The 27773-nt window shown below is 38.3% G+C and overlaps 1 protein-coding gene across 3 annotated transcripts in view; it reads right to left on the bottom strand.

The window, feature by feature from the left end:
* CTSC (cathepsin C) overlaps positions 1 to 25598 on the bottom strand; it is a 40468-nt gene extending 14870 nt beyond the window's left edge. Inside the window, exons 1-4 of one of the 3 annotated variants that reach the window (XM_005579308.4) lie at positions 25363 to 25598; positions 22787 to 22932; positions 15958 to 16042; positions 13948 to 14308 (exon numbers count right to left, since the gene is read on the bottom strand). In XM_005579308.4, the coding sequence (XP_005579365.3) occupies positions 14298 to 14308; positions 15958 to 16042; positions 22787 to 22932; positions 25363 to 25534 (414 nt within the window). In that variant the 5' untranslated portion in view covers positions 25535 to 25598 and the 3' untranslated portion in view covers positions 13948 to 14297. Of the gene's footprint in view, positions 1 to 503; positions 671 to 13947; positions 14309 to 15957; positions 16043 to 22786; positions 22933 to 25362 lie in introns of those variants that run through there. The other 2 variants (XM_045371215.2, XM_074015058.1) reach the window with 2 other exon arrangements.
* Between the last annotated feature and the right edge of the window lie 2175 nt (positions 25599 to 27773).

The raw sequence follows: 27773 nt of genomic DNA on the forward strand, positions 1-27773 counted from the left end.
CTAGCCTCCAAAACTGTGAGAAAACAACCTTCCTGAAGCCACCCAGTCTGTGGTACTTTGTTATGGCAGCCCTAGCAAACCAACAGGCTGCATAAATACTAAGAACTTTGATTCCAGTTATTTATGGTCTTGTTTAAAAGTTGCCCAGTTAGTATCACCTATACTTGTTGCAGCATAAATATATGTATCTACATGTATTATGCGACATGGCCTTATTACATGGCAACAAGTAAAATGGCTTTTCTTTATTAGTAATTTGCAATTCTGTGGTCCATTACATGATTTCACTTAAAGAAATCATTGGTCCATTACTTTTGGAATACTTTGAAAAAATACTCTCAATTATATTGGTTTATTTTTTCAGTAAGGTTTTATATAGCATGGCAAATATTTCTAAGCCAAAGACATTTTGTATAATCAAATTAAAATTCCAAAAATGTACACACATATTCACACATACTATAAAACAAAACTAAACGTATGTCTCACTTGTAGCAACTCACTTTTCCTGAGAATTCTTAAGGTGTGCTGTGTTCACATACACATTCTCAGAGGCAGTTCCCACCTTCTTTCCGGTGAAACAAGCCCAGTTCCGGCCCAGCACATCATGCACCCACCCAGTCATTGTCTCATTGCAGTAAATGGTCACCTTGATGCCCTCTTCTTTATACTGCAAACAAATAAGGGAAAAGGAAACCAAGTAAAATCTGTTTTCAAATTTCAGGTCCATTTTCCATGGCTCTCATTCACAGGAAATGTGCCCCTTTTCACCCTGTGCCAATCAAAACAAAAACTTCACCCTGAGAGGTTACACTGTAAGAATTATTCTAGAAAAAGAAGAGATACAAACTTTTCTGTAGTTAGCATTTTTGGCCACCAAACAAAAGGTGTATAACAAAACACTTCAGGAATGAAGGCCAAGGAAAAACAAAAACAACAAAAACAAAAACAAACAACAACAACAAAAACACAGCATCTGGCACATTCAAGGCATTTTTCAAAAGTGACTTCACATTATCCTTACAAGAAGGCTATGAGGATGCAGATGATAGTAACCACATTTTACCAAGGACAAAAGGAGTTCAGTTCAGAGATAAGGAGCTCTTACCAAGGCAACAGGGCTGTTAAGTGGCAGAAATAGAATTCTCCTCAGTCTATCACACTATACTTTTCCACTGAGACAAGGTCCACACCAGAAAACTACAAGAACAAATGATGAACTTTTTTTTTTTTTTTTTTTTCCCCAGCAGCGGAGTCTTGCTGTGTCGCCCAGGCTGGAGTGCAGTGGCGTGATCTTGGCTCACTGCAACTTGCGCCTCCCAGGTTCAAGCGATTCTCTTGCCTCAACCTCCCAAGAAGCTGGGATTAAAGACACGCGCCACCACGCCTGGCTAATTTTTGTATTTTTTTAGTAGAGACAGGGTTTAACCATGTTGGCCAGACTGGTCTTGAAATCCAGACAAGTGATCCACCGGCCTCGGCCTCCCAAAGTGCTGGGATTACAGGTGTGAGCCACAGTGAAACAGAATCAATTTTTTCTGTCAATCTCTCAATTTATTAGCATATTCTGATCATGAGGGAGCTAAAGTAACCTAAGTGTTAAATATATTCTTTACACTTCATTTCACTCATATGGCCCTTTGTCTTATTTCAGTGTTAGAACTGAAAAATAACTATTATTTTTAACAGATCCAGGATTTGAACTAAGATGCTTTGGCTCCAGAGCCTAGTCACCCTCATGTTAGAACATCTCCTCATGGAGGCGGGGCACATGATCCAGAATGGCTGTGTAGCATGTGGGAGACAGAAAGGGAAAATGCTGTGCTAAATTTCTGAGGAGAGACTTGGGCACAGACAATTTCAGGCTCTGACTTACTATGTTTCTATAAAACTTTTATTTACAAAAACAGGCAGTAGGGTGGTTTTGGCTCCAGAGGCTGTAGTTTGTGGACTCCTGCTCTACTCTGATACACATTATTTCGCTTGTTTGCAGAGGTTGGCAAATTTCTTTTTGAAGGACTAGATAGTAAACATTTTAGGCTTGCAGGCTAGAAGACTTCAGTCACAACTACTCAACCTAAAAAGTGCAAAGGGAATACATAAATGAATGAGCTAGGCTGTATTCCAATAAAACTTTACTTACAAAAAGAGGCTTATAGTGTGCCAACACCCAGTTTAGAGAAATGTGTGGACTAAACTACACTTAAAGTTAAAATTACCTTATTGCATCTGACTCTCTGAATTCAAATCATACTTAGGGGAAGAGTTAAAAATGTATGGCTTTCGAATCCAGAAAATCTGGACTTGAATCCTGGGAATCACCACTCAGTATGTTATATAGCACAGGAAAAGTTACTCTGGGCTACTCATATCCACATCTTCCTTTTATCTTTGGTGATATTCATGATATTCTCTTTTTTTGAGACAGAGTCTCACTCTGTTGCCCAGGCTGGAGTGCACTGGTGAGATCTTGGCTCACTGCAACCTCCGCCTCCTGGGTTCAAGCGATTCTCCTGCCTCAGCCTCCCGAGTAGCTGGGACTACAGGCGTGTGCTACCAGGCCTGGCTAATATTTGTATTTTTAGTAGAGATGGGGTTTTACCATGTTGGCCAGGCTGGTCTCAAACTCCTTACCTCAGATGATCTGCTTCCTTCAGCCTCCCAAAGTGCTAGGATTACAGGTGTGAGCCACTGTGCCCGGCTGGTCATTCACGATATTCTGAAGCCCAAATGTCTACTTCTGGTGAAGAATGACTTCACTAGCATGAGTTCAGTTCCCAACTACTCACGTCCCTACTAAAATCCTACTCAAGACAAAGACCATGGAAACAAAGACCAAGGACATTGTTGGGCAGCAATATGAGAGGGTGTGTTGTATAAAAAGGTTAATAAAATTAATTTTACACTAACTTATATAAAACTTCTATTTTGGTAGATCAAAAACAGTCTAACATGGTAACTTTATAGCAAGCAGCCTAAACTCCATATTATGTATTTCTCTCTGGCACTGGCTCTTGATCCTGTTCTCTTCTCCTTGGTTGCATGTTGGTAAGGCAGGCCAGGTAGGGTTAGGCCGATGCTCCCTCCTACCTCTGCTGTTTGAGGCAGTCACCTGATAATGTTTCCAAAGTTCTTAAGAGCTACTTTATAGAAACTGCCACACATACACAAACAAAATGCTACACACAGGAAGACATTCACTGCAGTATAAGAAAAGTTAAAAACAAAAACAATAGAATGTCCTAGAAAATGTCCAAATTTAAAAAGTATTATGTAAACAATTTATTCAAATGAATAATGTGTAACATTTTATATGATAAACCTGAGTTCTATAGGAAAGGGGTGAGCAAACTAAAATTGGAGAAGGCTGCCTATTTCTATAAATATAGTTTTACTGGAGAACAGCATGCCCATTCATTTATACATTGTCTATGACTGCTTTTGTGCCACGATGGGAGAGATTTCATACTTTATAAATATTGTACAGATTACTCATAAATCTTACAGGTTCAAGAGAACACAGAAATGATATAGTCTTGGGGACAAAAAAAGACCTAAGGAGGTGGTGGAACTAGAACTAAGCATTCTACCCAACGCCATCCACGACTTCTTCCTACAATTTGTCTTCTCACAAAGAGCCAGAGAGGTGAACAATTACTAAAATCATTGACAGGAGATACCCAGAAATGACAGAAAAGGCTTTTTTAAAACCCAAACGGCTTGCACCTATATTATTTGAGCCTCATGATAATCTCTTTGGGATAAAATTTCTTTCTAATGAAGGTGACTCTGCAAAATTAAATGGAGAAGAAAGGATTCAAATACAGGTTCACATGTTACAAAGGTCATTGTTTTACCCATTGTATTCTTTAAAAAAAAAAAAAAAAAAAACAGTTGCAGAGGATTCACTGACTTATGAGTCAGGTTCAAATTGTTGCCCAAGGCCTTTTAAGGGCTGCCTAAAATTTCTAGCAGTCCTCATGGGTGTTTTCCCACTATTCAGGTACCTATGTTGCCTTGGCTCTTTCAGTCATTTTGGCTTTTTCAGTCTTTTTGGCTCTTTCAGTCTTTTTACCATTCCTGCCTAGGGTTTTTCATGCAGAACAGAAAGAAAGAATAATGCCTTCAGGCCTAGACAGCCTAGACTGCTCTGCCACTCATTGGCTGTGTGATCCTGAGCAAGTCACTTTCCTCTCTGTACTTTCAGTTTCCTCATCTTTAAAACAGGGGCAATGGCCAGGTACAGTGGCTCATGCCTTTAATCCTAGCACTTTGGAAGCCCAAGGTTGGGGGAATCACTTGAGGCCAGGTGTTTTGAGGTTACAGTGAGCAATGATCCAGCCACTGAACTCCAGTCTGGATGACAGAATCAGATCCATTCTCTAAATAAATAAATAAAGCAAGGATGACAATTACAGACTCCATCTTACGGGCTGTGTTTTATGTATACTAACTCATTTATTTTTCACGATAGTCTACCAGGATGTTCTTTCCACAAAAACATAACTGTGACAACAGGATTTTTGTTTACTCAGTACCTAGAAAACTGTCTGGCACTAGGAAGTAATTAATTACTGAATGAGTGAATAAATGAATAACAGAAAAGGAAGAACAACAAATGTCAAGTCCCATTTCAACAATTAACAAGGCACTGAGAATAGTTAAGTTTATAATTAACAGAGGTGTGGTGATGCCAATATATCACAATGCCCGACAGTCCAAATCACAGTATTACTTCAGAAGTGCAAATGTTCATCTCCAAAGCTGCTTCCCTATCTGTAAATTTAGGTTGACCCAAAAGTTCCAAAAATTTCCCTTCCAGCTTTCTAATTGCAAATCCTTACATCTGTGGTTTTCTTAAATTTTTTTTTTTTTTCCCCAAGATGGAGTCTTGCTCTGTCACTCAGGCTGGAGTGCAGTGGCGTGATCTCAGCTCACTGCAACCTCCATCTCCTAGGTTCAAGCAATTCTGCCTCAGCCTCCTGAGTAGCTGGGATTACAGGCATGCATCACCACACCCAGCTAATTTTTGTATTTTTAGTACAGACAGGGTTTCCCCATGTTGGCCAGGTTGGTCTTGAACTCCTGACCTCAGGTGATTCGTCTGCCTCGGACTCCCAAAGCGCTGGGATTACAGGCATGATCCACCATGCCCAGTCTTATTTAATATTCATAAAGCCAGTAATTCTTAATATAGACACTCTGTATTTACATGAGTAATCCTAAAAAACAACTTTGTTTTTGTTGTTATAACTTAAACCCTACACATTCCATTAAATTGATGGAGTTATTTTCCCTTTTAAAATTTTATTTTATACTATTCTGTAGTCTTCATAACCTGAAATTATGTATCATTTTTAGAACCTGAAATTATTCTGTAAAAGGACAGAGCTGCAATGCCACTCTGCACGACAACAATTTAGTAGAAGAGAGGCATTTACCAGTGGGGAAGCCAAGTGTGCAGTACCTTAAGGAGGACCATCCACTGTACCCCTGTGATTTTCTTGATTTGAATGTTTTCGGGTATGTCATTTTTCCAGTGAAATACTTTTGTGATTTCTGACGTTGTATCACCAATTAAGAAGTTGAAGTTTTGACCCCGCTATCTAGCTTGAAATGCAGCCAAAAATTTTTTGAGGGTTTTCACTTATATAAACATCAGTCTCTGAAGACTGCCTTGCACAGATGAGATAATTTAAGTTTCCATTCATTTATGCCAATTTCTACTGCAACAAATAGATAATTTCCTAAAATCTGAAGAACTATCAAGCCCCAGTATTTAAGTTTAGAAAACTATTATGATTCAATAACTATCCATTTGCTTCTTCAAAATTACCATTAAGTTGCCACACATTCTCAAAATACCCCTTCTTCAATTTCCCACTCATTTTATCAGCTGTCCAATTAGATCTACGTAGTCATAGGGAAATTTTGGAATTGAAGTTATTTTTGGGAACTGAAGTTATTTATCTTGGATCTTTTACTTGACTGCTTTTTGACACCGAGGAGAGTGAAAAAATTGCTTAAACCTGTTCTGTTGTTTTCTTGATTAATAATATACTTGGCCAGTGTTTGAATACTTACTTTACATAACACACTTGGCTAGAAGACAGAGGCAGTTTAGTAAAGTGGACTCTTCCCTTTAAATCCAGTTCTGTCACTTATCATTTATGTAACCTTGAGCAAGTCACAGCTAGTGAGCCTCAATTACTTCATCTGAAAGTAGGAATGATATCTATAACTGATACTACTTTACCGGACTGCTATGAAAGATATAGATGAAATTGAAGTTGGAAGAGTTAAAAAGTTATAAAACATTAAACAAGTGACTATACTAATATTACCATAATTTCCATGAAGGATACTTCATCCATGCCTTCATAGAGCTTATATTCTATCCAAAACTGCCAACTGGGCAGCTGACACTGGGACCTATCCTTTCAACCAGTGGCTTCCATCGGAACATTGGAAAGAAAGTATTGTAACTACCATATATATTTCTAATATAAAATTACAATTGGCCGGGCACAGAGGCTCATGCCTCTAATCCCAACACTTTAGGAGGCTGAGGCGGGTAGATCACCTGAAGTTGGAATTTTGAGACCAGCCTCGCCAACATGGTGGAACCTCGTCTCTACTACTAATACGAAAATTAGCCCAGCATGGTGGCACATGCTTGTAATCTCAGCTACTTGGGAGGATGAGGCAGAAGAATCATTTGAACTCAGGAGGCGGACATTGCAGTCAGCTGCAACTACGCGCCATTGCACTCCAGACTCGGCAAAAAGAGCGAAACTCGCTCAAAAAAAAAAAAAAATTAATTTAAATTGAAAATTTCCACTATTATTTAACATACAAAACAACATTGGTGTGCCCATCAGATCCACTATCAGATGTTCATCTGTTATGTACAGTGTGCTAGTAAGTCCCTACAAGATGGTTAAGGCACAGCATATTCCCTTTTTCACATCTGCCTGCTTAAATTGACTTGAGCATCTTACCTGAATTAATCAGGCTAACACTCATAAAATGAATAAGTAGTTTAAAATATACTTGCAAAGAAACAAGGATTTGCAAATACTAATGATGCAAACATAAGAAAATGGCAAAGTTTATAATTACCCTATTCTGACTTCTGTCAAACATGTTAAGTTTTTAAAAACAGATGTTTTGAAATGGTTCTACCACTATAATATTCTTTTTAGTCCTAGTCATCAATAAAACAAATGTTTCAGTTAAAATTTGTCTATTAAAATTATCATCCCTAATACCAATCGGTAATTATTCCCAATTCTTCTAAAGCTGTGACACTTTCATACTTTTAACAAAAATGTGTCAAAATCTACTGAAATTCTTTAAGATTTTAAAACACATCAGAAAATTTTGTCTCCAAATGTTGAAAATTTAAGTCATGAAAATTATCAGTAACAGGGACTCTAACATTACTTTTGGCAATAAAATCATAATCATGAAGAATATTTTACATTATTTTCAAACGGTATCTTCTTGAAATATATTTTGGGTAGGGCACAATTTTATGACATTAATAAATAAGATATTTAATCACTTAATATTTCACATTTTATAACAGATATACTAGTATAGTGATAAATGTATAATTTTCAAAGTGTACCTATAGATAATTTAGAATATGTAATAAAAAATGTAGACATCTAAGTCTAATCCATCAAGACGATTATTTCAGAAAAGAGTACTCTGCATGGAATTGAATGATTTGATGATTAACCAAATATGGAAATCTTATATTCCAACAACATTAAAAAACAAAGAATGCATATTCCATATTTTTCCTTTGTTTACTGTAGAAATCTACATATGTACAAATTAACTACCTCCATTTGCTGTCTGAAAGGAACCAGGCAAATTTTACTGAAACTGGTATTTTGGCATATCCATCAGAGAGTGTCACGTCTTTCCTCAGAAAGAAACCAACTTCCCTATGTCAGTTCCAAGGAATAGCTATAGTTTTCTGCCTATTAACTGGACTGAAGCATTGATCTGAAAAGTTGAATTGTAATACAATGCAAAACTGCCAGGAAATTGTTACAGTGTTACAGCCAAGCAAATTCCAGCATTTTACTAAAGGAACTGGAAGTTTACATGTGAAAATGTAGGGTCATAAATCTGTTTATTTCCAGTGCTGAAAAGACATTACATTAAAACCCAAATATACATTCCAGAAAAGCTAAGAAAACAGCAATTTACTGCTCAGCAAAGTAGTCAAAGTCCCTGGGCTCATTCCTCACTTACTCGCTCATAAATTCAAACCGTAAAATTGGAAAAAATCTTAAGAGTTCATCTAATCCACTCCTTAGCTCATGTTCCTCACTATACTCAACAGAGGTGAGGCACACTGGGCAGCATTTCAAAGCTTCGGTCCTCCAGGCTTTGAGGAACCACTGCAATCAAAACACTCAGGATTTCCCTTGATAGCTAATTCATTTTTAGTAGTTCTGAAAGTTAGAACACTACTGTTTTTAACTCTGAGCCCTATCTTGGCCTCTATAGGCTCACACAAGATTAAAACATAAATAAATAAACGAATAAAATATAAAAGTCTAATCTCTTTTCCACTAAATCATCCAACATAAATGGCCTGAGGGTCCACCATAGCCTCTAAGGACACAAAGGTAACAACACTTCAAAGAACACATCAATAAAATAATACCACATGATATATTACACAATATTCTTTATTTTACAAATATTTATTGAAGGCTTATTATTTGTCATATATAGTGTAATACATAGGGAATCAAATGTTTAGTAAGACGGAGTTGATCCTTTCCCTAATGAATTTTAAAGACCAGAGAGGAATACAAACAGGCAATTATGACACAGAACGCTAAGCCTTATTATATTGAGGGATCTTCTGACACATCTATCTGCGGTTTTGTACTCATTGAATCTTCTCTTCCATAATAAAAGCATATTGATGCAAAATTACTCAGATAAAATAACTCATTAGTAATTTTTAAAATTCCATATTAAATATATATACATATATATTTTAAATGTTTTAAGTTCCAGGGTACATGTGTAGGATGTGCAGGTTTCTTACATAGGTAAACATGTGCCATGGTGGTTTCCTGCACCTATCAACTCATCACCTAGGTATTAACCCATTTATGCCAGAGGTTGCAATTTGTTGAATGTGAAAAATCAGACCTTGGTGATGACCTTGAGCAGGATATAAATAACTTCCACATGCTTAGCATCCCAGAAACGGAACACTAGGCATAAATGGGTTAAGCCCAGAATGCATTAGCTATTTTTCCTAATGCTCTCCTTCAGCTTGCCCCCCAACCCTCTGACTGGCCCCAGTGTGTATTATTCCACTCCCTGTGCCCATGTGTTCTCATTGTTCAGCTCCCACTTACAAGTGAGAACATGTGGTGGTTGGTTTTCTGTTCCTGAATTAGTTTTCTGAGGATAATAGCTTGCAGCTCCATCCACGTCCCTGAAGAGGACATGATCTCATTCCTTTTTATGGCTGAAGAGTATTCCATGGTGTTTATGTTCCACATTCTCTTTTTCCAGGCTATCACTGATGAGCATTTAGGTTGATTCCATGTCTTTGCTATTGTGAATAGTGCTGTAATAAACATACGTGTGCATATATAACAGAATGACTTATATTCCCTTGGGTCTATACACAGTAATGATCTTTGAGGAATCACCACACCATCTTCCACAATGGTTGAATTAATTTACATTCCCACCAACAGTGTAAAAGCATTCCTATTTCTCTGCAACCTCACCAGCATGTTGTTTCTTGACTTTTTAATAATCACCATTGTGACATGAGATGGTATCTCACTGTGATTTTGATATGCATTTCTCTAATGGTCAGTGATGTTGAGCTTTTCTTCATGTTTATTGGCCACATGAATATCTTCTGGGAAGTGTCTGTTCATGTTCTTTGCCCACTTTTTAATGGGATTCCTTTTTTCTTGTAAATTTGTCTAAGTTCCTTGTAGATTCTGGATATTAGACCTTTGTTATATGGATAGATTGAAAAAATTTTCTCCCATTCAGTAGGTTGCCTGTTCACTCTGACGGTAGTTTCTTTCGCTGTGCAGAAGCTCTTTAGTTTAATTAGATCTCATTTGCCAATTTTTGCTTTTGTTGCAATTGCTTTTGGTGTCTTTCTCATAAAATCTTTGCTCATTCCTGTGTCCAGAATGATATTGCCTATATTGTATTATGGGGTTTTTATAATTTTGGGTTTTATATTTAAGTCTTTAATCCATCTTAAGTTGACTTTTGTATATGGATTAAGAAACAGGAACAGTTTCAATTTTCTGCATATGGCTAGCCAGATATACCGTACCATTAATTGAATATAGAGTTCTTTCCCTACTGCTTCTTTTTGTCAGCTTTGTCAAAAATAAAGAGAAGAATCAAACAGACAAGATAAAGAGGATACCACCCTGACCTCACAGAAGTACAAACAACCATCAGAGAATACTACAAACACCTCTATGCAAATAAACTAGAAAATCTAAAAGAAATGGATAAATTCCTGAACTCATACACACTCCCAAGACTGAATCAGGAAGAAGCTGGATCCCTGAATAGACCAATAACAAGCTCTGAAAGTGAGGCAGTAATAAATAGCCTATCAATAAAAAAAAGCCCAGGACCAGATGTATTTAAAGCTTAATTCTAACCTAGGTACAAAGAGCAGCTGATAACCCTTCTGAAACTATTCCAAACAATTGAAAAGGAGGGACTCCTCCCTAACTCATTTTATGAGGCCAGCATCATCCTGATGCCAAAACCTGGCAGAGATACAACAACCAAAAGAAAACTTCAGTCCAATATCCCTGATGAACTTCGATGCAAAAAAATCTCAATAAAATACTGACAAACCAAATCCAGCAGAACATCCAAAAGCTTATCTACCACAATCAAGTTGGCTTCATCCCCAGGATGCAAAGCTGGTTAAACATATGCAAATCAATAAATGTCATTCATCACATAAACAAAACTAAAGACAAAAACCACATGATTATCTCAATACAGGAAAGGCCTTAGATACAATTCAACATCCCTTCATATTAAAAACTCTCAATAAACTAGGTATTGAAGGAACATATCTCAAAATAATAGAAGCTTTTTATGAGAAACCCACAGATAATATCATACTGAATAGGAAAAAGCTGGAAGCATTCCCCGTGAAAACTGGCACAAGACAAGGATGCCCTCTCTCACCATTCTTATTCAATATAGTATTGGGAGTTCTGGCCAGGGCAATCAGTCAAGAGAAAGAAATAAAAGGTATTCAAATAGGAAGACAGGAAGTGAAATTGTCTTTGTTTGAAGATAACATGATCCTACATCTAGAAAACTCCATCATCTCAGCCCAAAAGCTTCTTAGGCTGATAAGCAACTTCAGTAAAGTCTCAGGATACAAAATCAATGTGCAGAAGTAACCAGGATCCCTATATACCAACAAAAGGCAAGCAGACAGCTAAATCATGAACTCCCATTCACAATTGCTACAGAGAGAATAAAATACCTAGGAATACAGGTAACAAGGGAAGTGAAGGATCTCTTCTAGGAGAACTACAAACCACTACTCAAGGAAATGGGAGAGGACACAAACAAAGGGAAAAACATCACATGCTCATGGATAGGAAGAATCAATATCGTGAAAATGGCGATACTGCCCAAAGTAATTCACAGATTCAATGCTATTCCCATTAAACTACCATTAACGTTCTTCACAGAATTAGAAAAAACTATTTTAAAATTCATATAGAACCAAAGAAGAGCACGTATAGCCAAGACAATCCTAAGCAGAAAGAACAAAGCTGGAGGCATCACGCTATCTGACTTCAAACTATACTACAAGGCTACAGTAACCAAAACAGCATGGTACTGGTACAAAAACAGACCCATAGACCAATGGAACAGAATGGAGATTTCAGAAGTAAGACCACACATCTACAACCATCTGATCTTTGACAAACCTTACAAAAACAAACAATGGGGAAAGGATTCCCTATTTAACAAACGGTGCTGGGAGAACTGGGTAGCCACATACAGAAAATTTAAACTGGACCCATTACTTACACCTTATATAAAAATTAACTCAAGATGGATCCAAGACTTAAATGTAAAACCCAAAACAATAAAACAGCCTAGAAGAAAATCTAGGAACATCATTGAATATATTTTTTGCATATCAGTTGCTTTGGTTATATTTACATCCTGAAAGTCAGCTTGAAATATGCAATTTTTTTAAAACTCTGCAGGAAGGTAACCTGATAATATTCTTTAGAACAGGGAATCAAAAAAGAAGTATATAGCACCATTCCTGATGTGTGTTTCTAGAACCCTACAAAATTAATTCTTTTTAAGTTGGTATTACTTGTGAATAGTCTGCAAAAAGAAAAGAGAACTGTAGTGCATTTTCCAAGTAACTAAAAAGTTCTATGTGCATTAGGTGTTGAAGATATATAGGGAGAAATACAGATTTTCAATCTGGAAAGAGATGAAAATATGCTACCAAATCACTCCATTACAGCAGAGCATGAAAGCAGAGGTACCTGCAATATGCAATGGGAACCAAAGTTCTGATGTTTCTCACGGTAATGGAGAGAGCTGGGGAGAGTTTCACAGAGAAGTGGCATCAAGGTCCTGAGTGATAAAGAATTTATCAGGTCCAGAGGTGAGATGGATAAAAGTTTCCAGGTGGAAGCAGTCCACTGTACTCTTAATTCATCTTTATGAAACATTTCTTCTCAGAATAGCAGAACAGTATACCTCTCAGATGGTACAAAGAGTCATCTGAATCAACAGAGTAAGGATGACAAACTACTCTCTAGAGAAAAATTCTTCTATTCAAGCAGAAATGCAAGAGGAAAGTCCACCCAGACAATATGAATTAAACATAACCCCATAATTTCAGGCTTACCAAAGCTGAAAGAAGTCAGATCTAAACCAACAAGCAGAAAACAAGTCCATTATTTGGCAGGAGAGAGCTAGAAGATAGTAATCAGTGTGAACAATAGTGTAATCAAGATGAGTAAATTTGACTAGGACACTTAGTTTGTACTTAATTTGAAGTTTACAAAGCTCTTCCACCAATTTACAAAACTACAAAGGGAAGGAGAAGATAAGTTTTGGTCTTCAATGAAAAAAACCCTGGTTTAGGCAACAAAGTCAGTAGCCTCATAGCTAAGGAAACCTAAGCTTCAAGGCAATTCTTCTCTTAAACATGAGCCCCTGCAACATTAAACTAATATTCATGATGCTCACAGACTGGGATTTACCAGGAAATTCAAATATGCCTCTAAATACCATTAACTTATTTGTGAAATGGCTTTTTTCACTATTTAGCCCCAAGGAAGTCTTTAGACGTGAAAGACAAGCTCCAGCATTTTACAGTTAGAAATTTTGTGAGCTTAGCACTGTAAGAGATTTTCTCTATCTATAAAATGGAATTAGTAATATCTACTTTACATAATTTTTATAGCTTATAGTATGTCAACTTCTTAGCACAAAGCTTGTACCTAATGAAAAAAGAAAAGGAAAAAAAAAAAAGGTGTTTACAATACCATCTTTCTGGCCAGAGGTACTGGAGGTCTATAATCTGTAGAAGTATACTCTAGCAGTCTGACCTATCTGAGAAAGCCTCTTTTCTCCCTTCTTTAAATATGTCCTCCATAGGACCATCTTCCCTTCAATAACTTATATCTGTGAATCTCAAGAGATCCAAGGGCCTTATTTTCTCCTTAAAATAGGCTCTTGGGTTCCTCCGGGTAATTAGAGAAAGGAAAGACACCCAGGCAGAGACAGTTAAACTGTGAATAAAATGTACGCTGTGAATAAAACAAAACATACATTTCAAATCCTGACAATCTTAGAAAAAAATCACTGTAATAGAAGGGATTTCAAAAGAGAAAAAGAACAATGTGTTGTATATTGTTCCTTTTATTAAAAAGCTGAACGGTGAAGCCACCCAAGATTTTGTATCTTCCGGAATTTTTTTTTTTCCTTTCTCCTGTGTAGTCTCTGGTTGTTCACATTCCGAAATGATGTTTACTGTTTTCCAAGGGAATGTTCAGGAGGGCAGCTGCCTTGGAGGTAGGTCATCAGGACTCCTTTGCATTTTACATGCAAATAAAGACTCCAGAAGGGACTGTAGCTGCTAGAGGCCTTTGCTAGCTGCTACAGGTAGGTCCACACTGTCGCAAGTTGTTGTGTCTCTTAGCCCCAACGTCTGTTCATGGCTGTGGTTTTAAAAGAGTCCCTCAACAGATGCTCTATTTAATAACTACAAGACAATAAAAACTAGGGTTATAAGCCAACAAGGATCATATTGTCTCTTAATAATATTTAATCATATCAATTTCTTTAAGAAAAAAAAATACCAGCACTAATATTTGAGATCCTGGTATTTTTTTGTAAATGTTAAGACATTCACGAGAAAGATGCCATTCTGAAGCTAAACGCTTAAGCGACATGTATTACACATGCAACCAACATGATTTAGAAGCACATGCATTTGAAGGTAACTGCCACTGAAAAAAACAAATATGTTTTTGAAATATACTTAAGAAACAGGCTAAATATAGTAACTTAGATACATTAACATGCATACCTTACAAACTTTAATTTAGGCTCAGTGCTGCCTGAATGCATATGACTAGGTACTAGACCATCCCATTTACATAACAAATTACCAGGGTTTATCTTTTCTACTGGTGGAGCTGTCTCCCTAACTAGGAAAAAGAGTGAAGAGTTAAGGATAAAATTTTGTAAACTGCATTTTGAGAACAGCTTTTGTGTGTGTGTGTGTGGGGAAAAAAAAAAATGGTGAACTTATCTGGGAAAAGTTTCCTATTGTATCTTCATCCTAAGCTACCACCATACAATATATTACAGATTCTGAGAAGTTGTGAAACAAAGAAAACTAATACATTCTATATTTATTCAACTACCGGAAAGAACTGAGAAGAAACAGCTTATTAATTTCAACTCTAATGCTCACTTTGATCGTTATTAGTGGCTGTATGGAACATTGCTGAAGTTTAACAAGATAATGCGAAACAACTGATGAGCAATTCCTACCTGGCTGGTTCATTACAATGTTTGGAAAATGCTGATATAAGATAAACCTATGGTGGTTTCAATACTTGTCCCCAGTTCCCTTTTTCATATCTCACTTCCAGCATTTAAGAGCCAAGTAACAGAGGAAGGAAAAGGGGAAAGAATATTATGTTAAAATGCAAGGAAGGGCAAGTCTCTATTGATTTTATTCTCTAATCACCTATTTTTCATCAGAATTTTAGATATTTATGGATCCAGTGTGAGCAATGATTAAACATCTATTCTGAAAATGTGAAGAGAATGTAAAGAGTGAATAAGATTCTTTTCTCCTCAGTGAACAGTCTACATTCTTAATAGAAGCCAGTTTTAAAAAAGCTGGGTCACGTCTCTCAGAGATAAATGATGAGTATGTCAATTTCTCTGTAAAAGCCACCTTCTCTGTGGAAGACAGATCTACGCTGCTGTGGCCTCACATGTTTCTCTCTTGAGGGATTCTTTTCAAGAAAAGAATAAGCAACCTAAGGCAGCATAACTACTTTACAAATGTGAACTGAACTTGAGTCAACCTTTTTCTTAGCTGGGTCTTTACCCTTTTCAGTTCATGACTACTTATGTTACAAATATTATTCTTGGGAGAGCTGATTTGACATGTGAAAACAGAACATAATAAAGCAGAAAATTACTCACATAAAAAAACAGTGTAGACAAGTTAGAAATAGCAGACAAGCAGGCTTAAGCAAGAAATTCATAAGAAAACCATAATCTCTCCAGTCTCCCTCTGATGAATAAATAGGCATTAATTTGCATAAGCCACCAGGAAGTGGGGAAGCTTGCTTTTAATAAGAAAGTTAGAAATTTTTCAATGGAGCTCACCCAGTTTGTTCCTCAGATGTGGCAAATCATATATCCCCACAGTTCCCAGCTGCATGAACAAATGACTGATAAAATCAGTGACATCCTACGAAGAGTTTACAATGGTAAACTGAGTCATTATGTTGCAATTAAGCATCATCATGAAAGAAGACATAAAATAGTTAGGCATGCACTCAATGCTAAACTTCTGATACTCTCCCTCCACTGAAATACTCTTACAAGTAAACCCAAAGTTGCTTAAGAAAAAAAAAAAAAGACAAAATGCTGAGCTTGATATATTGAATCTATATTTTAAAAAGTATATCTATCTCAACAAGTCTTCTAAAATTGTTGTATCTTAATAATGAACCCAGAAGGCTCAATGAAAAAATGGCACAATATTCCCAAATTCTTCATTGTAGAAACACAGGCGATATTTCTGGCTATGTGATAAGTTTGAAATTTATTAATCATTAGCACACAAAGTAAGGAATTAAATCCTCTAGTATGGATTTCTCAACATAGAGTTCTTGTTTCTGTTTGTTTAGTTTTGTTTTTGAGACAGAGTCTTACTCTGTCACCCAGGCTGAAATGCAGTGGCACAATGTCGGATCACTGCAACCTCCGCCTCCCAGGTTCTAGCGATTCTTCTGCCCCAGCCTCCTGAGTAGCTGAGACTATAGGCGTGCACCACCACACCCAGCTACTTTTTGTATTTTTAGTAGAGAGGGGTTTCACCATGTGGAGGCTGGTCTCCAACTTCTGACCTCAGGTGACCCACCAGCCCCAGTCTCCCAAAGTGTTCTTGTTTTGAGTAGCAACTTGCTTTAGATAAAGCCCTGATGGTCATATGTTTTAGCTTATGGTTCTATTAAGATTGGAGGGCTCCAAACAAGAGCTCAATTAGAAAGCACTAAGATTTACTTCACTATCACCAAATAAAATTTCCAGCCATAATGAGTCTAGTTCCTCTCTACGTATTTCCTCAGCCCTTGAGTAGCTTAATCTTCAAAATAAAATCTGAGTTCCTTCTCTACCACTCCCTTTTACAGTCAGTTTCTTTTACTGCCTCAGAAAAAGTAAAATGAGAAACAGTAAAAGGTTAGAAAGCCTATTCAGGCTTGTGGGGGGGGGGGGCGCGTGGCTCACACCTGTAATCCCAGCACTTTGGGAGGTCCAGGTAGGTGGACCACCTGAGTCAGGAGTTCAAGACCAGCCCGGTCAACATGGTGAAACCCCGTCTCTACTAAAAATACAAAAATTAGCTGGGCATGATGGCGGGCACCTGTAATCCAATCTACTCTGGAGGCTGAGGAAGGAGAATCTCTTAAACCCAGGAGGTGGAAGGAGTGAGGGCCTGGGCAACAGACCTAGACTCCGTTTTAAAAAAAGGCCTATTCAACAGGTCATTTTTTGGAGCTTAGTTTGTTTTATAGGACTTCCTGTTTCTGGGCAATTTGGTGGAGAGGATGCTATACAGAGGAGCTTTACACATAATCATCATTAAAAATGAACAAAGTACATGAGAGCATAAAGAAGAAAATATAATCACATTATCCACCCACCATGTAAAGTCAGACATAATTAAGCATTTTCACAGTATTCTGTTTTGTGTTGTTACATTGTGTGTGTGTGTATGTTTTGTTTTGTTTAGAAACAGAGTCTCACGCAGAGAGCAGTGGTGCAATCTCAGCTCACTGCAAGCTCTGTCTCCAGCGTTCAAAAGATTCTACTGCCTCAGATCCCAAGTAACTGGCTCTACAGGTGTGCACCGCTATGCCTGGCTAATTTTTGTATTTTTAGTGGAGATGAGGTTTCACCATGTTGGCCAGGCTAGTCTCCAACTTCTCAGCCACCCAACATGCTGGAATTACAGGCACGAGACAAACCAGCCTGCACTGTGTTTTTATACAGGTTACCTGCAGGTACTTTTAAGAAGTGCAAATTTGCTAAAGTGTGCCAAGTACTATGAAATGGTAAATGCTACTAAAATCTGATAATCTTAGAAACTGGCCTGTAGATAGTATTGTCTCTTTGGCCAGCCCAGTGTTTTAAAGGAAATTTGAATTTGAACGCCTCTAAGAATGTTTCCATCTTGCCACAGGCCTAATTACTTATTAGTTTACATAAGGTTATTTCAAATGCTTAGATATCCACCTGACTAGGCCCTAAATGTAATATGTAATTCACATAAAGTGCTATAATAAAATGCCTGGAGGATGCTGAGTAAGAAAAAAATCTTTCTTTTTTTTTTTTTTTTTTTAATTATTATTATTTTGAGCCAGAGTCTCACTCTGTCACCCAGGCTGGAGTGCAATGGTGTGATCTCGGCTCACTGCAACCTCTGCCTCCTGGGTTCAAGCAATTCTCCTACCTCAACCTCCTGAGTAGCTGGGATTACAGGTGTGTGTCACCACACCCAGCTAATTTTTGTATTTTTAGTAGAGATAGGGTTTCTTTATGTTGGCCAGACTGGTCTCAAACTCCTGACCTTAGGTGATCGCCCGCCTCAGCCTCCCAAAGTGCTGGGATTACAGGCATGAGTCACCGTGCCCAGCTGAAAAAAATATTTTAAAAACATACCTAGAGCCTCCTGCTCAACTCAAACTATGCAAAAACTTTAGATGTCAAAGTTTTATTCCTTCCAAACTTTTATCTAGCTTGAAGTCACAAGCAAATATACATATCTCCATCCCTGCTCTTCCCCCAATTTCTCAAGCTGTTAAAACCAAGTTTTAAAATGGCTTAGAAATCTCAAATCATAAAAAATGTTTCTCTTTCAGATGAGCCCTGAATAAGGAGAACTTAATAAAGCAAGTTTCTAGCAATAGGAGCTACTGGTATCACGATTGATTCCGAAGTGGAATGCCGAGAACTAGGAAGCAGCTGTGTCTCTCCTGGTGAGATGCAGGATGCTGAGGGAAGCAGAAGGTAAAAGCAGGAGCCTAAAAGAATGCTGTGGTGTGGAAAAACGACTCAACGTGCTTTTTCCTATTCTCTCAGTCGGCAACAACAATCAATACAAAAGACTTCAGTGACCCCAAAATATGTAGGAAGATCTCCCCACCAGCAAGCAAGCAATCAATTCTACAGCAGACACCAGCTCAGTGCCCTCCAGTTCAACTCCAATGCTACCCACCAGGAGACAGTTTCAGACCTCATAGGTTGAGGGCTTAGTCCCCAAGACTGCCTGCCCACTTCGGACACCAGTCTCAAGTCCAGGCCTCCAGAACTTCTGACAGACTGGCTTCAAATTAGGGTTCCCATAACCCCTTCTTTGGGTTCAATTAATTTGACAGAGTGACATACAAAACTCAGGGAAACACATTTATGATTTATTACAAAGGATATTTGAAAGGACATACATACACAGACACTTGAAGAGATACATAGGGCAAGGTCTGGAAGGGTCCCAGGCACAGGAGCTTCTGTCCCCGTGGAGTTGGGGGGGACCACCCTTCTAGCATGTTGAGTTCTTCTTCACCTTCCTGTCAGACCCGATGTGTTTAGCACTCCAGAATTCCCTCAAATCTGTTCTTGGGCTTTTATGGAGCATGCATTGAATACACATGATTAAAGCATGGATAACCATGTTGAAATGTAATTAGATTAAAAGGGCATGATCTAATCCCAACAAGGCCTGTCTGTTCAGATTTTTCTTGGTATCTCTGTGCAGTGTTCCTTCTGCTATAGTATGGGGCAGAACACTCTCTCGTATGAGGGTTTTAGAACCCATAATCAGATTAGAGTCCTGCAGTGGGCAGATGAAAGGAGGCTAGGAGAAGATCAGAGAGAGAGAGAGATTCTGGTTTTCTGAAAGAAGGGTATTGGGAATGAATTATGAGCCAGGAACCATGGACAAAACCTATATATATTATAACATACAAATACTCTGCATGTACCAACTACTCAACAAACTCGAGCAGAGAGAACAATAAGAAACAATCTACTTCAAGCATATCTGAAGCATATATAAAGAAGGTAAAACAAAACAAGTGGTAGGGTTCCATGAGTCAGTGGAGAGGTATGAAAATCCAATTGATTTGTAGGATAACAACAATGATGGCAGGTAAGCATGGCAAAAATTTGTCAAATATTTCTGTAATGGCAGTAGGTTGAGTATGTTTTCGTTTATGTAAGACTCTTAAAATTGAATAGCAAACACTACTCAAGTTTTGATGTTTTCTCCTTTTACAAAAATAAATGTTAATGTAAAAGATGCTTTCTAATTCTGTAGGAACAATTCTTACATGCATTACTTATTAAATGGGCTTGTGTTTTTCTTGATTTACGTGTCCTTTCAAGCACAGTTTCCCCAGCTGCAGGAAATACCCTGACGCTTGTGGTAAAATCTGTAAATTTTCTGTATTAATAAATGTCACCCACCAACAGTGGATGACTTTATTATTCAAAGTCAACTCCATCTTAATATCTTTCTTAAGTTTTTAAACTCTGCTTCCTATCACTCTTGCAGTTGGATTTCCTAAAATAACGTGGTATTTTATTACTTTGCAAACTACGTTTATCTGGAACTATCTGATTATATCAAGTTTCAAAAACAAGTACCTATTATATTCTACTCTGCCAAAGGAAATTATGGTCCCTGTCATAAGACCTAACTACTGACCAGAGTGGTTGATTATTCTGTAGAAAAACAAAACACAGCCTTGATAATGGTTCTGTCAAATGGGCACTTTAAAACATACATATCCTGAAATCAGTAGGGCAGGAGTATTTTTCCTATTGTTATTCCTAATGAAAGAATAAGGATTTGACCAATGCCATCCAGAATCATAGGATTAGGCAGGGTTCTAACCTCCAACAGCATATATATTAACTCTTTCCACCTTATGGTTGGGAATACACATAACTTTATTTGGCTTTAAAAAGTGATTTTCTATTGACCTAACGTGACTAATGTTCTGAGGCTATGGCAAAACACCAAATGTGCTTACACCGTGATTCACAAGAAATACGTAAAGTGATACAATTCCTCATTCAGTCACCAGCTAATTCCCTCTGTCCCTACCAGCTTTGGACTATTATTTAAGCTAAGAACAAACTGATAAAAATATAATAGAAGAAAACTGCTTTTGTCTATATCTATTACATCTCTGGTAATTAATGATTTTAGAAGTTTCCCCACCAGTTTCTCCAATTCTGCAGAATTTAAGAATGAAAAGTTTCCTAAGTCAAAAGAATAAACTATGTACTTGTCTATTTATATCTGCTCATCTCCTAAATACTTCATTTAACCTATTTCCCAACTGAATTCCACTTCATTCATTCCTTTTGTAATAAATTGACTAAGTGTCTATTGTGTGTCAAACAAGAAGAGATAGAGACAGAGGAAAAGAAAATGACAGAAAATTATGGACAAGGTTTATGGTACATGGTAACAATTGCCTTCAATATCTCTTTCTTTGCACATGAATTCCACAGGCAATTGATTCTTAATCTGAAGTCAAATAAGTTTTGAAGGGCTGTGACAGAGTAACTGTAAGAGGTCTGCAAAGGCCTAGGCTCATCAACATATATACCAAAGATTACTTTCAGGTTAAATATACCACATATACATTACAATTTTTAAAATGTATATAGATACTAAGTATGTTTTTACAAAAAAATGCATAGCATCTGGAAATGATACTAAAAATAGTTAACAACTGGTTAACCATGGGTTTCCACTAATTCAGTGGACTGTTGGCCATCAACAGCCAGTATGGACAAATTGGTTTCCACCAGCTGCATATCATACCAGCAAATCCAGTTGAGGAGAGGCAACCTCTTCCCCTCTATTTCCTTTTATCTTTTTTTTTTTTTCCATATTAAAGAAAGGTCCTTATTTTAAAAATATTTCTGGGAGTTATTATTCTAAAAAATATGGTAAACTTGCTTGGACCGCCATAACCTCGTGACAGACCACAACTCCCACGAGAAATTACAACAAGTTTAGAACCAGGCCTTTGTTGGTGCTTTGTCTTTTATCATACTTAACAGTCATTCCCTACTTTCCCACTTCTTTCCAGATGTTTTAAGGGCTGTAAACCTTTCGCCATGAAAAAGTCTGTCTTTATTTATACTCTATGTATAATGAGAAATGCCTAGTTTCAAGCTTATGTTTCCAATTTACTTGAACCATTTAATATTTAGCTTACAAGAAAAGTTCCAGCTTGAGAAGAACAAATGAAATGGGCTGCAATTTGTGCTAAACTATTTTAACCCTGAGTATGTTTGCAATTGGAACAGTGTGTTATGAGAATGAACAGCAGTTCTTTCCTAGTGAGAGAAGGAAACAAGCTGGATTGACCTGGCTACCTTTTACTTTAACCAGCCTAAGGGAGTAACTCCTGGGTTCTCTCTCTTAGTTCAGAAGAAAAAATTACTCAATATATTTAGTATATTTAGGATAACGAATCATTTAGGCCAATCTCTCATAGCCAACAGGTAATGATAGGAAGGATAAGCATAATAACTGCAAGAAAACAAAATGTGTAATCTCTATATCTTTCCTATAGATTCAGAACAAAGCCAAATGACTACGGCAACATTTAGAAATAAAGTGGTAGTAATAATAAAAATAAATTAAGAATTTAGTCATACTTACCAAAATGTAAATTTTACACATAATTTATACATATTCAAATGTAGAGCTGGTATTTCTTAAACCTACTAAAATCATAATTTTAAATAAAGTGGCAAAATTATACCAACCACTACTCTTGGGAAGAGTGGTGTCCATTCCGGTTATCTTCTTAATCTAAAATTAAAATTCTGAGGGTCTACTAATCAGAAGAGGTTTCAGATATCAAATCATTGAAAACGTAAATCCAACTTCCAACAAACTAACCTTAAAAAAGGCAAACCACTTGTAGTCATTCAACACAATCTCAAAGCCTTGATTGTAAATTATGGTGAAATGGCCAGAATTGCCAAGGTCATCATATGCTGTATCCAGCTTCTGAAGGTGCACCACTACTTTTTTTTCTGGTGGTCCTAAAGAAAAAACAAAAAGGCACAATAAAGGAAAATGATTTGGATTTCAATAGGGGAAAGAATCCCCCAATTTCTATTATAATTGTGCTGCTTTCCTTTCATGCTACCCAGTTTGAGCACAGTCTGCCTAGTGAAGAAACCAGAGGCTCCATCTTGTTGCCTCAAACAGTTCCTGCTCCCAGGAAAGACTGTGACACAGTTAGGCTCTCAAAATTTGAGATAATGCAGGCAGGAGCAGTGGCTCACGGCTGTAATCCTAGCACTTTGGGGGGCTGAGGTCAGGACTTCAAGACCAGTTTGGACAACATAGTGAGATCCTGTCTCTACAAAAATACTTTTTAAAAATTAGCTGGTTATGGTGGTGCAAGCCTGTAGTCCCAGCTATTTGAGAGGCTGAGGCTGAGGTGGGAGGATTGTGAGCCCAGGAGTTGGAGGCTGCAGTGAGCTATGATTGTACAACTGCACTTCAACCTGGGCAACACAGTGAGACCTTGTCTCAAAAAGGAGAGATACGCTATGCAGCCCAGCAGGCAAGGATACCCCAAAAAGTACAGTACCTTTCCAGAACATCCCAACACTGAAGAAATTTTTCCACTGAAGAAAAGGAGAAATGGGGAATGTTGAAAATTACAGGCTTCCAGAAATGAAGAGAAGGCAAAATGCTAGTCAAAAGTGGGAAATGCAAGAATAAAAGGTATGACAATAAAAAGATAAATAAACAGACTAGCTATCAGATTCTAAGGAGGACAATGTACTAAGCCCAGGAGAAGACACAAAATGATCTATTCACAGAAGAAATGGGGTACCTTTCTCCTCAAAGACTCTACAGTTTAGAACCTCATAATCTGAATCTTTCCAAAGTTTATTCGGCAAACTAGAGGTCTGTGTCCTATAAAACTAATTTGTGCTGTTAGGAATGAAACGTTTAACCTTCATAGATGAGGGCTCAGACCTGTAGGTGCCTTTAATTACTGGATTAAGGCCAAAGGTAATTTTATAGGCAGAGTCTGCCTGAAAATGGTTCAGCTGTGTCAATCTGGAGCGTTCTACATTTTAAACAGTTTTTCCATGTTTCAGATTAATGTTCTGACATGGGAGATTGCATGTGACGGGGCAGGGCAAACCCCGATCTCTTTCTGCCCCAACCTTCAAACCCAATTTTTTTTTTTTTTTTTTTTTAAAAAGGCCCGGTGTGGTGGCTCCCGCCTGTAATCCCAGCACTTTGGGAGGTCGAGGCGGGCGGATCACGAGGTCAGGAGATAGAGACCATCCTGGCCAGCACAGTGAAACACGTCTCTACTAAAAATACAAAAAATTAGCTGGGCGTCGTGGCGGCGCCTGTAATCCCTGCTACTCGGAAGGCTGAGGCAGGAGAATCGCTTGAACCTGGGAGGTGGAGATTGCAGTGAGCCGAGATCGCGCCACTGCACTCCAGCCTAGGTGACAGCGAGACGCTGTTCTAAAAAAAAAAAAAAAAAAAAAAAAAGTTATAATGCTCAGGATTATGAAATGCTATATAGTCAGTTAAAAAGGTCTTTCTTTAGTAACAAATGACAACAATCTTTGTTCTGCTGACAAGAAAATTATAGCTGATTTTTTACTGACTCTGCAAAAGTAACAGGCTGTAAGAGGATTTGGGTAGACCACAGTGTGACTCTTCTGACCAGTGACTGTGTTTGTCTTTTTTTCCACCCTACCCCCTTCTTTTTTCTAGGGGCAACCACGTTATCCGAAGGCATATGGAATATCTCCAGTATGTTCAAACACTAGGTATATATTGAGAGACTTCCATGAGCCAGGCATTGTGCATGACTCTGGGCATTTCTAATTAGTAGGCTCAGAGTTAAATTTTCTGTTATTATTATTTTTAAAATTTTTACCTCCTTGCAATGCATGAAACAATTCAGAGTGGTACTAGACGTTTTCTAGTACTCATCAACACACGCTCAAACCAAAATTGCCGGGCAGAAAGTCCCTTTCCCACCAACTAACAAAAAGAGAAAACTTCCTGCTATATCCTCGAGAGTCTCTGAGCTCATCTGTCTTCACTGGTACAATAGCAATTAAAAATGAAAATAAAAATAAATTTTAAAAATAACGCTGCCAGATCGAACTGGAGAATCAAAAGATTGCAGTTCCCAAGTCTCTCTCAAACCAAACAAAATTAAGCGGGAGAGATAAAAAAAAGTTCTTGATAAAAGTGTTGAGTCCCCAAGATAACCAAGAAAGTGTGGAGTTAGAAGTTCTCAGCAGATGAACTTTAACTTCGCGGGCCTAGCGGGGAAGGTCACCAAGGGTCCCCAATCCAGTCAAGATGCTCTGGCCACCCACAAGCGTCTGCCTGGGGGCAAGCGGTAGTTAGCATGGCGCTGCGTTAGGGGCTCAAGGGCAGAAAGGACGACCCGGAGGACTGCCGAGCCGGCGGCTTACCCATAACCGAGCAGTTGACATCGCGCAGGGAACCGCTGGAGCCCACCTGGAAGACCCAGGTGCCCAGCAGGTCAAGATAGGTGCAGTTGGCAGGTGTGTCGCAGCGCACGGCGCGGTCGCCGGAGAGAAGCAGCAGGAGGGCGGCGAGCAGCGAGGCTGGCCCAACACCCATGCTGCCGGGAGCTGAGAAAGGAGGTGAAGAGTTAGCAGGAAGCCGAGCGCTATGGGCTAGCGGTGAGTCCACCGCGGGGCGCGCGCCTTGAAATAGCTACGCCGGCGCGGAAACCCGGGGGCGGGGACACTGAGCAGCCGGGAATTGGGGGTTGGGCGCCAGGCGCGTGCCCGCCCCTGAAGCGGGGACTTGGGAGCGCGCGCCGCCCCTCACTTGACTGCAACTGGACCCAGAACTAGGGAAGGGCCCAGGGACAGATTTTTTTTTTTTTTTTTTTTTTTTGCCGAGGGACGTTTCAGAATTTTGCACGGCCAGGGTGACAAAAAGAGGGCTTAAGAGCCACAAGCGGTCCGCACACGACCCAGACTTCGTTCTTGTGTAGTAACGTAGGGAGAGAAGGAAAAGGTGTGGGGGGAATAAGGGGATGGGTCAGGTGAAAGAGCGCGACAGAAGGAGAAATCTAGCAAGTGGAGTTCTGTTTTACTTGCTATTCTTCCCCTTTAGTCTTTTTTCTCAGGTCCAGTTGCCTCATAACCAACTTTTTTTTTTTTCCTCTGAAAAACTTCACTAGCTAAAATCAACTATTCCAGCTGTTTGAGAACTTATCTTCCTTCCGTTTTCCAACTCTTCCTACCTTTTTATGTGCTTGATTTTGTTTTGTTTCCTGGTAAATGCTGTTTGCCTATTCTCATTCAGCAGAATTCAGTTGTTGTGCAAACCAGCAGTTTTGGTGTGTTAGCGTTGTGGGGGTTTTCCCTCTGGCGCGCACACACATGGCGCTCTCAGAGATGATATTGCTCAACCCCTTCTATGTTACAGAGGAAAAGCAGGAGGCCCAGAGAGAGAAAGCGGCTTGCCCAAGGTGAGAAGGGTGAGGAAGGAAGCTAGCCGATGGGAGAAGGCTGGTCTTACGAACCGTTCTAGTGTGCCAATCTGATTGCCAAAAATTATTAGGTAGCACTATTTCCAGGGGCCTCCTTTCTCAGTTTAAATATCACCCTTTTCTGTAAGAGCCTCCCGTTCTTTCCTAGCTTTTGTTGGTAATCGGGGCTCCTTTCTCCCACTGAGCCTACTAGGTGTCAGGCCCTGTCGACACAGTGATGAACAAGACAGACCTGATGTGTCCCCGTTTTCTTTGGCATATGAATTTTTGCCCCCTTTGCACTGGTCACAAATCAATATTCATATGTCCATTTTTTTCACCAGATTGTAAACATTCAAAGAGAGCAGGTCCACATTATTCACTTATATCTCCCTAGATTCTGGTTTATTCAGAAAGTGTCCTTGAGTGTTAAGATAAGTGTACTTAATATTCTTATCTTGGTTGCCAAGCCTGAAAGCCAGTTTCAATGAGGCAAAAGGAGTTGCCCTTGAAAGTTCAGAGGTGAAAATACTCCTCAGTGGGGGCACAAACTTCAAAACCCTGGGGCGGGGTTGGTGGTGGGGTTGGGGAACACCTTACTTTTACGTTTTATATACCTTCTTAGAATTAAAAGCTGACATTGTATAATTAAGCTAACACACTACTTATTTAAAGATACCCTAGCAGATTAAGTTTCCCTTCTTGAATCTCTGGGAAAATGTGTTACTGATTGTTAAAACATTAAAATTTGTATTAGGTCATCAATATTGAAGAACCAGTTTAGGTGGAAATTTATTTGATGAACGTAATCAAAGTAACACACTTAATTGTAAAAAAAAGTTTAAAACAGTCCTTATTCAATGACTGAATAATAGAAAAAGATCTTGGAGACCTCTTAGTCTAATGGATTCATTTTAAAATTGGGAAATGGAGTTTCAGAGAGTTAAATCACTTGCTGAATGTCATATTGCCACTTAATGAGATTTAAGAATGAACCTCAGGCACATTGATTTTCAGTTTAGTTTATTTCTACTAATGTAGTAATTCCCATACTGTTGTCTCTCAAAAATAACTACTAACTATCCATTCCACACACACACAAAATTGATTCTTAAACTGATCATACCCCAAATCCCTTACTATTCTGAAATGAAATTAATATATAAACCACTTACACACTTAATAAAAATAAATGTAATGCCAAATGTAATAAAAGAAGAAATCAGATATTTTAAATACATTTCTAATATAATAAGATATATCCCATCATGTAAAATGTTCAAGTATGAATATGTTGGAAAACATAATGAGGCACTCAGGTACTTGCTCTTCACACTTCTGTAACCACCCAGTGGATTCACCTGGCCTGCTGCCTAG

Source organism: Macaca fascicularis, chromosome 14 (assembly GCF_037993035.2).
Source record: "Macaca fascicularis isolate 582-1 chromosome 14, T2T-MFA8v1.1".
Lineage (NCBI taxonomy): Eukaryota > Metazoa > Chordata > Mammalia > Primates > Cercopithecidae > Macaca > Macaca fascicularis.